General features: G+C 37.7%; 1 protein-coding gene across 1 annotated transcript; it reads right to left on the reverse strand.

Annotated features, from left to right (window-relative positions):
• Nucleotides 1–3,255: 3,255 nt before the first annotated feature.
• kif3cb (kinesin family member 3Cb) lies at nucleotides 3,256–9,279 on the reverse strand. The gene is made up of 8 exons (XM_042742658.1): nucleotides 7,316–9,279; nucleotides 7,131–7,232; nucleotides 6,900–7,022; nucleotides 5,083–5,201; nucleotides 4,840–4,956; nucleotides 4,640–4,748; nucleotides 3,699–3,856; nucleotides 3,256–3,602 (listed from the first exon to the last, which is right to left on the reverse strand). Exons 1-8 carry the CDS (start codon nucleotides 8,753–8,755, stop codon nucleotides 3,497–3,499), a joined length of 2,274 nt encoding a protein of 757 aa, XP_042598592.1. The 5' UTR covers nucleotides 8,756–9,279; the 3' UTR covers nucleotides 3,256–3,496.
• Between the last annotated feature and the right edge of the window lie 1,372 nt (nucleotides 9,280–10,651).

The following is a 10,651-nucleotide window of genomic DNA, read 5'->3' on the forward strand; positions in this document are numbered from 1 at the left end:
TCTGCCCACAGCCTAAGATCATGCAAGACTCTTCAGCATAATGGACAACTAACAAAATTCAAAAACATTACAGAAACTACTCTAAATGTTCAACATAACTAAACATTAAACACTAACATGGCTTTTACTTTATTAAAAAATAAATAAAAATGCTTAATCCTAAATTTACTCTCCTTGCAAAGCATACTGGGAACTACAGATCCACTGCCCAGTTATGTCAATGATTCATGTAGTTTTAACACAAATTAATTGAGTAAACTCAAATTTTGAACATAATGCACCCTACAACATGCCCTCTAGACCCAATCCCCTCCAAGCAATCTCTCCTACACTCTTACCAGCACTCACACACATCATCAACACATCTCTCCTCACGGGTACCTTCCCCACTGCATTCAAGCAAGCTCGTGAAACCCCACTGCTCAAAAAACCTACATTAAACACTTCACTCACAGATAGCCGCAGACCTGTCTCTCTCCTTCCATTCATAGCCAAAACCCTCAAAAGAGTTGTTTTCAACCAGTTATCATTGTTTCTCTCACAGAACAACAAACTGGACGCTAACCAGTCAGGTTTCAGAAGTGGCCATTAACTCAGACTGCGCTACTGTCAGTCACGGAGACCTGCAGATTGCAAAAGCTGATTCCAAATAATCAGTTCTTATTCTGCTAGATCTATCTGCTGCTTTTGACACTGTCAATCACCAGATCCTCCTGTCTGCCCTCTCATCACTGGGCATCACAGGGATTCCACTTCGCTGGTTTGAATCCTATCTCACTGGTAGGTCTTTCAGGGTGGGTCGGGGAGGGGAAGTATCCAAAGCACATTTACTGGTCACTAGGGTCCCTCAGGGATCAGTTCTAAGACCCCTCCTCTTCTTCACATACACGACATTACTGGGTCCCATCATACAGGCACATGGTTTCTCCTAGCACTGCTGGGCTGACACACAGCTCTATCTCTTATTTCAACCGGATGACCCAACGGTAGCTGCACAGATCTCAGGCTGCCTGGCGGACATCTCGGCATGGATGAAAGAATATCACCTACTGCTCAACCTGGCAAAGACTGAGTCTTCCCTGCCAATCCAACTCTACAGCATAATTTCTCCATCCAGCTAGGTACTTCTACAATTACCCCATCAACTTCGGTCAGAAATCTTGGTGTAATCTTTGATGACCAGCTGACCTTCAAAGACCACATTGCAAAGACTGCTAGATCTTGCTGGTTTTTATTGCACAACATCAGAAAGATCAGGCCCTTTCTTACGGAGCATGCTACACAACTTCTTGTTCAGGCCCTTGTCATTTCTAGGCTGGACTGCAATGCTCTTCTGGCTGGACTTCCATCAAGCACAATCAAACCTCTACAAATGATTCAGAATGCAGCGGCACGACTGGTTTTCAATGAGCCCAAAAGAGCCCATGTTACACCTCTCTTTATCTCCTTGCACTGGCTACTGGTTGCTGCTTGAATCAATATCAAGACATTGATGCTTGCATATAGAACAGCCACAGGCTCAGCACCCACCTACTTCCACTCACTACTATGAATCTACATCCTCTCCAGAAGTCTGAGAGCCGCTCGTGAGTGACGCCTCATGGTACCATCGCAGAGAGGCACAAAATCACTTTCCAGAACATTCTCGTTCACCATTCCTGGCTGGTGGAATGATCTTCCCAACCCTATCCGGAATGCAGAATCCCTGACAATTTTCATCTCTTCCGAAGCTACTTGACTTCATCTTTCTCTTTAATTATTCCTTCTCTTTCTAGCTTGTACTTATTTGAACAATGTCTAAAACTTGGTATTACAAGCACTTCCTGTGTCTGTTTGCCTCTTTAAGAAGAATCGCTTTATGTGGCCCCCAATTGTAAGTCGCTTTGGATAAAAGCGTCTGCAAAATGACTAAATGTAAATGCAATAAAGTTGTTACAGAATGTTCCAAATTGTGTTCCTTAAGCTCAATCAATCAATCAATCACTAATAAAATGAGTATAGGGGGCTCCAAGTCACAAAATACATAAAATTCCATACAGCTGTTGTTAATGTCTCCATAAATTGCTGTTTGGAATGTGACATGTTTCTGCATGAAGGGTATCCACAGGATATTCAGTGAGCAAAATAAAGGGACTTTATTTTATCCACCAGGAATTCTTTTGATTGTGAAAAGTTACATACTGTATCAGATGAATATATATGATTGCTAAAACCTGTTTACTTAAATTATGTTGTGGGATAATTAAATATATTCTAAATAAACTACAAACATAAAATTATATACATTTATTTTGTCCTCACATTCTTTCTTGTAACTCATCCCTCTCAGTGACACAGCTGACTAAATGGCTCATTATGCAGCTCATTATGCAGGCCTTTGTCTTGTCAGGTGTGAATTCATGATAGTTGACGCCTACTCGCATATGACTTTTATCAACAAAAAGTGTCTTAGAAAATTTAAATCAATATATTGTTTTCTGTAAGTGAGTAAACAAGATGATTTTCACATCATTTAGAAAAAAAAAATTCTAGGCTACAAGCTCCAGTTCTCAAAAGTCCCGGGAACCAATTGTCTGTATGTGTTTTATTGCCTTATTCAAGTGATTTAACATTTTTAGTTTTTCACTAACCACGCATAACATTTTTTTTTCTCAAAAAACACAATCATGTACATACATGCTGCTCACATATTATTATAGCCCAGTTTGTGCTGATTACAGTGAGATTAGACTTTAGCCATTTAGGTATTTATAAGAAACTGAAAAAAGCACAAATGTCAGGGCATGACAAAACTTCTCCAGGCCCCAAAAATACCCTTAGACTCCAGAGGGTTAATATTACCCAGTAGCCTAAGCAGCCTAAGTGTCATCAATTAAATAAAGTTATTAACTGATTGAGGATATCAATAAAGAAGAACATTCATCAAGGAAGTAAATAAGGACAATTATGATTTTGTGTTGACCTTAAGCGTCCAAACAATATATAAGTGTATGGTTAAAAGTTGCCCCTTGGCCTAATCCGAGCTTGTGATAAACCTCCCAGAGTACTAAAGCTAAAGTGGCCTACAATGGTATGTAACCAAGAGTCATATGATCTACAGTATACTGGCTTCCTTATTCAAACTCCCTCTGTGCTTTTTCTTTAATCTTGTACATGATCTTCAATGCAGATGCTGTTTGTATGAAGTCATGGTTTGATATTCACATTTGTACAGTTCAGGATTGTATTTCTTGTTATGTGGTAAACATTGAGAGATTGTTTGTTTATGATCCATTTATTGTTCACATTGCTGTTCAAGAATGACATCACAAGCTTAAACAGGATACACTAGCATTTTCAAGTATACAGGAGACAGTTGTGCTTAAAATGGCTAAGCCTTGATGCTAAAAAATCAAGATGATGAAAAAAACAAATGGCATCGTTTAAAGCTCATGAAAACAGTGCAAAGAATAATTAAGTGCTTTCTATGCTTGCAGGCGTAACACACTGTACAGGCTCATGGTTGGTAGGCTGCTGCACAAGCCCCCATTGAGGCTGGGCATTGGGGCCCAGGGGCCATAGAGCTGGCTGATGAAGAAGCAGACTGACTTGGACCTTGGTACCTTGAGGAGGAAGAAAAGAACGAGGTTTAAATGCAGACAATTCATTTCAGCTTTCTGGGGAGGAGCTGAATAATAGATGATGTGCAGGGTACTCACCACGATCTGGCTTTCATGACCCGGGATGCAGTCGTCCGCTTTCTATAATGGCCAAAGTCACGTATCAAGTCTTGGGTCCTTATATCTGACCTCTGAAGGTCCAGGGGCACCATGGTGGGTGGAGAAATGTCCAGCTCCAGAAGCATAATGTTCTCAGACTGGGACAACAAAAGATTTTACAAGATTATACACTACAGTTCAAAATATTGGGGTCAAGTATTTTTAATTATTATTATTATTTACTATTTAATAAGAAATTCATAATTTTATTCAGCACATTTCTCAAATGTTACAAAGGATTTGTGTTTCAAATAAATGCTGTTATTTTGAAATTTCTATTCATCAAAGACTCCTGAAAAATTTTTATCATGGCTTCCACAAACATTAATTGCCTTGACATAATAATAATAAGAAGAATTTTTTCTTGAGCACCAAATCAGCATATTAGAATGATTTTTGAAGAATCATGTGACACTAAAGACTGGAGTAATGATGCTGAAATAACAAATGAGTGACTTAACAAATAAGTGATTTAAAATAAATAAATAAGTGACAGCAATGTTGAATAGGGGTTGAATAATTATGACACAGCTGTATTACCAAAAAAAAAAGTCCTATAAAATCAAAAATATTACATTATATACTGACATTATCACTTTAAAAAATCCAGTAAAATAAAATATGGCATTTGTAAATAAAAACATTCATAAGTCTCTGGGGGTTGAATAATTTTGATTGCAACTGAAAATGCAGCCTTGGTGAGCATAAGATTTAAACAAAAACCTTAAAAAATCTTACCAACCTCAGACTTTTGATAATGGTAATGTATTTTTTTGTTGCTAAATTCACTAAAATGTTATTATTACCTTAAAACAGTCATTTGTTTTATTCCATAATGACTGAAATTTTTCAAAATGACTTTATCTCTGTACAATACCAACCCTGTATCTAGAAGGAGACCCGGTTGACACAGCAGCTTGAGCATATTGACTAATTGGTCTCTTGTGTCCCACTACAGAAGTTGGCCTTCGTCGGACAAGAGGGGAGTTACTGGAAAATTAGAGAAGATACAATATCATCAGATAAGAACATCATCCTTTTTTTTACTGTAATGTAAAGGAAGAAAGATTATTTTACATACTTTTCGGAAGGCAGAAGAGGTAAGACTTTCCACTGGTCTTCCTCGCTGTCGAAGTGGAGACGATTTATGATCTTATTCTTTTCCTCTGGAGGAATGAAGTTCTCAATAATCAGGTTTCTGGTAAAAAAAAATAAAAAATACAAAGGGACAAGTGAAAAAACTAAAACCATCACAGCATGTACAGGAGTTTTGTCTTTGTATAGCTTATTTCAGAATAAAACTGTGAGGACAGGTGGGACATACTTGAATTTCATCTCTCTTGTCAGCTCATTCATTGTCTGCTCCAGTTCCTGCCTCATTGTGACATGTTCATTGATGATATCTCCAATCTCAGACCTCACCAGCTGCAGCTTACTGTAAAACTGAGATGAACAACCAATGCAGTGTTGACTGGGGTGAAAATAAGACTAAAATATAAGCACTTAACATAGCTAATGTCTGCTGTATTAAACAGGGTTAGTAAGTTGTGCTTCCTATGAGCATCAAATACTCATATTACGAACATAATTTAAAGAAGTGAATAAAAAAACTACACATTAAAGAACAGTGACCTTAAAACCATGATTGAAAATTGCTTGAATGGTTGATTTTGATGATTAAAATTAATTGAATTGATTAAAAAAACACAAGCTAAACTATTTAAAGGGATACTCCACCCCAAAATAAAACTTTTGTCGTTAATCACTTACCCCCATGTTGTTCCAAACCCGTAAAAGCTTTGTTCGTCTTTGGAACACAATTTAAGATATTTTGGATGAAAACCGGGAGGCTTGTGACTGTTCCATAGACTGTCAAGTAATTATCACTGTCAAGGTCCAGAATAGTATGAAAGACATCATCAGAATAGTCCATCTGCCATCAGTGGTTCAACCGTAACGTTATGAAGCGACAAGAATACTTTTTGTGTGCAAATAATACAAAAATAACAACTTTATTCAATAATTCGTCTCCTCTGTGTCTTTCCACATAACTGTAGCACCATTTTGGAGAATATGAGCTGAACGCAGGCAGCTTATGCTCTTCTGTGTCTTCCGTGACACAAGGATGCACTGTTTTCTTTCCAATCAAAGCGTAAATACACGTAGAAAACTTATCCTTTTGGCGGGGCTCACCAGCTCATATTCTCCAAAAATGGCGCTTCGCTGATTTGGAGAGACACAGAGGAGACAAATTGATGAATAAAGTTTATAAATATATATCTATAAGTCGATATGAATAAAGTTTGTTTTATTTGCGTACAAAAAGTATTCTCGTTGCTTCATAACGTTACGGTTGAACCTCTGATGGCAGATTGACGATGCTTTTCATACTTTTCTGGACCTTGACAGTGTTATTTATTTGGCAGTCTATGGGACAGTCACAAGCCTCCCGGTTTTCATCCAAAATATCTTAAATTGTGTTCCAAAGACGAACTAAGCTTTTACGGGTTTGGAACGACATGAGGGTAAATGAATAATGACAAAATTTTCATTTTGGGGTGGAGTATCTCTTTAAGCAGGCAGTCTAAAGGTCTAAATATCAGTCTAAATATGCCATGCCTGATGAAGATCCATGATACAGTACCTACAGTAAACCATGAACCAGTTTTGACAAGGATAATGTACAATGAGCCAGATATTATCACAAAATAAACCAGGTATCAAGACCTTGCTTATTGTGCCTATTGTACATTATAAGATTTATGAAAACATGCCAAATAAATAAAAAATCTGGCCATAAAATCGATTTAAATCAAAAGTAGCTGGAGATATCAATTATACAGTTTTGCTCTCAACCTTTTTGACTCAAGGCCCTCCTTTGACAATATATCAAAGAATGACTTGGACGTTTTCGGAGACTCCCTAGTTGGTCCCGGCCCCCTGGTTGAGAACCACGTTTATATAAAAAAATATTTCAAAGATAATCAGAATTGAGTATTCCTTACACGTAATGTGCTAGACTTACATTTCATTCTGCTTCAAAACAGTGAGCAGTGTGTGTGTGTGTGTGTGTGTGTGTGTGTGTGTGTGTGTGTGTGTGTGTGTGTGTGTGTGTGTGTGTGTGTCAGCGACCTTATGTACCTTTTTAAGTTTCTTGGTCTTAAATTCCACCTCTTGCTGTAGAGTGGTGAACGTCTCTTTCAGTTCAATTGTCTCTTCATCCTGTTCAAACATTAGCTGCTGCATCTCTCGTTCCATTCTTTCCTAGAAGGATTTATCACACACACATATGAGATTCTGATTCTTCAAGTGTTTTTATGTTGCTGTGTATTATAATTACTATGTATATGGCTACTTTTGTACTACGGTCACCTGCTCAGCAATCTCTTGTCTCTTCAGTTCCAGTGTTCTCTGCTGTTCATTGGTGTGGTCAATGATGTTTTTCCCTCCAACCAGAAGCTTACTTTCCATAGCCTATAAAAAAACATGGCACAAAGTATATGATGTGGTTTAGTGTATAATCTGCATGAAGAAAAAACTGTGTGGAAAGAACTAACCTTGTATTTTTCAATCAAAATTTCCATAGATTGTTGCTCCTTCAGCAACTCTACCACAGTCTTAGCTTTCTCGTCTACGGTGCCAAGTTTCCTGCTAATATCAGGCTTGTAATTGGCAGAGGTATTGGCCATCTGCTGCTTCCACCAATAGTCCTCCACACTCTCCTCCTGAACGGTCTCGACGACCCCCACCTCTCCATCCCTTGGAGTTTCCACCTCTCCGCTGCTCATGCTCCTCTTCATCCTCATACTGTTTCTCCTCCGTCTCCTCCTTTCTTTCGCCAGCATCCCTCGTTCCTCGAGCTGCGCCTTCAGCCGGGCTATTTCCTCTTGGAACTCACGGAGCAGGGCGTCTTTGGGGTCCTCGTTGATCTTTGGCTTGTTCCTGATGTTCTTTGCTCTGTTGGCATACCTCAGTGTGGTGAGCGTCTCATCGTAGTGGCACGAAGCTGGTCCAACGGTGGCCACCATAACGGTTTTTGAGTTACCTCCGAGGGAGTCCTGTAACAGCCGGGTGAGTTTGGAATCCCGGTAGGGTACGTGGGTACTCTTCCCATCCACCAAAGCTGAGATAACATTTCCAAGAGCTGAAAGCGACAAGTTTATTTTCGCAGCCTCTTTAAACCTCTGTCCCTGCGCGCCTGTTTTGCTTTGCCGCTCACTCCCGGCCAGATCCACCATGTTTAACTTTCCAACACGAATGTGGTCTTCACCATCAATTCCCATTTCGCTGCATTCAATAGTTATGACAAAAATTGCATGAGATCTTGAGCTACGCTCGTTCATTTTGGTAAATCCGACAGATCTTGATTGGTTCCCCAAGTTCATGACATGCTCAATCTCCTTTATGTTCTTAGTCACCACAGATGAGAGATCTTTGACATAAACACCCAACTCAGGATCTTCCTTGAGCTCCAGTTTTTTATTGTTGTCCTTGCAGAGAAGGTCTCGTATCTCTTCTTGATATATTTCAATGTAAGACACTCTCACGAGATACTGTTGGTTCTGAGACCTGGATATGTGAGTGAAAATGTGCTGAAATGAATTTGGGATGACTCCCCTCCTCTCGGGGTCTGTGGGCACACCTTCCATTGTATATGTTTTGCCAGTGCCAGTTTGCCCATAAGCAAATATAGTTCCGTTGAACCCGTGCATAACAGAGTCAATAAGAGGTTTGCATGCATAGTCATACAGCTCGTTTTGTTTCGAACCCACGTCATAGACGGCATCAAACGTGAATGATTTTAAGAAGCTTCCGGATGATTTGGGCTTACGCACGCTCACCTGTCCCAATCTGACATCTACTTCAACAATTCTTTCTTGATTCGTTGCCTCTTCCTTCTTGTTTAAAGGGCGGCAACGCACCACCACCTTCACCGCCTCTGCTTTCTTGCCAATCGACATGGATCGCGGGCGCAGTAGGCTATTTCGCTTCATCATTTCTATGAAAAAGCCTGTAGGCTACGTCTTTAATATTCTGCTGTTATCGAGGAAGGATTAAATGAAATACGCACATTCACAAGCAGCCTACACATACGCATTTGAATGCAGTAAATGTATGTCCATCCTATGAAAACAGGAGTGCAGAGCATCTTGGTCCAACGCCATCGTTATACTCCGCTTCATGCACCGAGCCCCGCGCATCTCTTGCTCCACCGGCAGCACACGCCCTGATCCTCGCAGACAATAGACGGGGCGCGCTGCTGATAGGTGGACTAGCATGTTTTCTCTCTGCGTGAGGTGCTGACGCATTCGGTATGCAGGTTATAATCATTCAATGATGAGATTATCGGTGATTAAGTTATTATAAGTAATAGAGTACAAAAATTATATATGGCTAAAAGAGTTCATTATGGTCAAAAATTGGAGTGGCTTATGTGACTTAACCTTCATGTTTGTTAAGGGTTTGAGAGAAGTCAAAATCCTTTAATAGCTCAAAAATTTATTTAGTTTATATAAATTAATACACTTAAATTTGCAGGGGGAAACGTTACCATAAAAATATAACGATAACGATGGTGATAATAAATGTTAAAAGACTACTATATATATATATATATATATATATATATATATATATATATATATATATATATATATATATATATATATATATATATATATATATATATGTGTATGTATGTGTGTGTGTGTGTATATATATGTATGTATATATATGTGTTTAAATGAAAAAAACAACAGCAAATATATATACATGTAGTCATTTAGCAGACGCTTTTATCCAAAGCGACTTACAAATGAGGACAATGGAAACAATAAAAATCACCAAAAGAGCAATGATATGCAAGTGCTATTAAGTCTCAGTTAGTTTAATGCAGTACACATAGCTAGGTTTTTAAAATCATATAATAAATGAAAAGAAAAAAATAGAAAGATATAGGAAAAGAATAGAGCAAGCTAGTGTTAGAGCCTTGTTTCTTTTGTTAACTGTATAATAAATAAAAAAGAAAACAAATAGGTAGAATATAAAAAGATTATAGAAGCTAGTGTTAGTTTCTTTTTTCTTTTCTTTTTTAAAGAAAACAAGCTGTTAGTAAATAAATAGAGTGCAAGTCTAAAAGATTTAAGGCATTTTTATGAATAGAATTAGAATAGAGAGTGCAAGAGTTAGAGGGTCAAATAAAGATAGAGGTGTGTTTTTAGCCGATTCTTGAAGAAGGACAGCTGCTCGGGTTGAGTTGGGCAGGTAAATATAAATAAAATAGTCACTAATTGTTTTTCTTTTTGATTATTTTACCATGTTCCTCACAGACACACATATGCTTATTATGTATGTATGTGTATGTGTGTGTGTGTGTGTGTGTGTGTGTATACATAATAATATACAGTATATATATATATATATATATATATATATATATATATATATATATATATATACATACACACACACACACACACACACGCACGCACACACAATCATAATGATGATGAAACAAGCATTTTCATAGCTAAATGAAATGTAACGTTGTTCTATATTAGCCTATTTGATATATTATTTGATAGTATATGCTATAATATAGGCCTATGTATAGATAAGAAACATACATATATACTATCATATGGGATTTTTGTGACTGCATCCCCATCTGTAAATTATTATAATAATGTTATAATGGTGAGATACCCTAATGTTAATATCCCTATTTGACCTATTACATTTTCACATGTCCTGAATATAAAAGAGGTGGAATATTAACATATATATATATAATTTAATTACACATATGGGGCTGCAAATTATACAGTCACAACAATGCTTTATGATCATTCTTGTTTCATCATCATTGTATTCTATCTATCTATCTATCTATC

The sequence above is a fragment of the Cyprinus carpio genome, chromosome B17 (assembly GCF_018340385.1).
Source record: "Cyprinus carpio isolate SPL01 chromosome B17, ASM1834038v1, whole genome shotgun sequence".
Taxonomy (NCBI): Eukaryota; Metazoa; Chordata; class Actinopteri; order Cypriniformes; family Cyprinidae; genus Cyprinus; species Cyprinus carpio.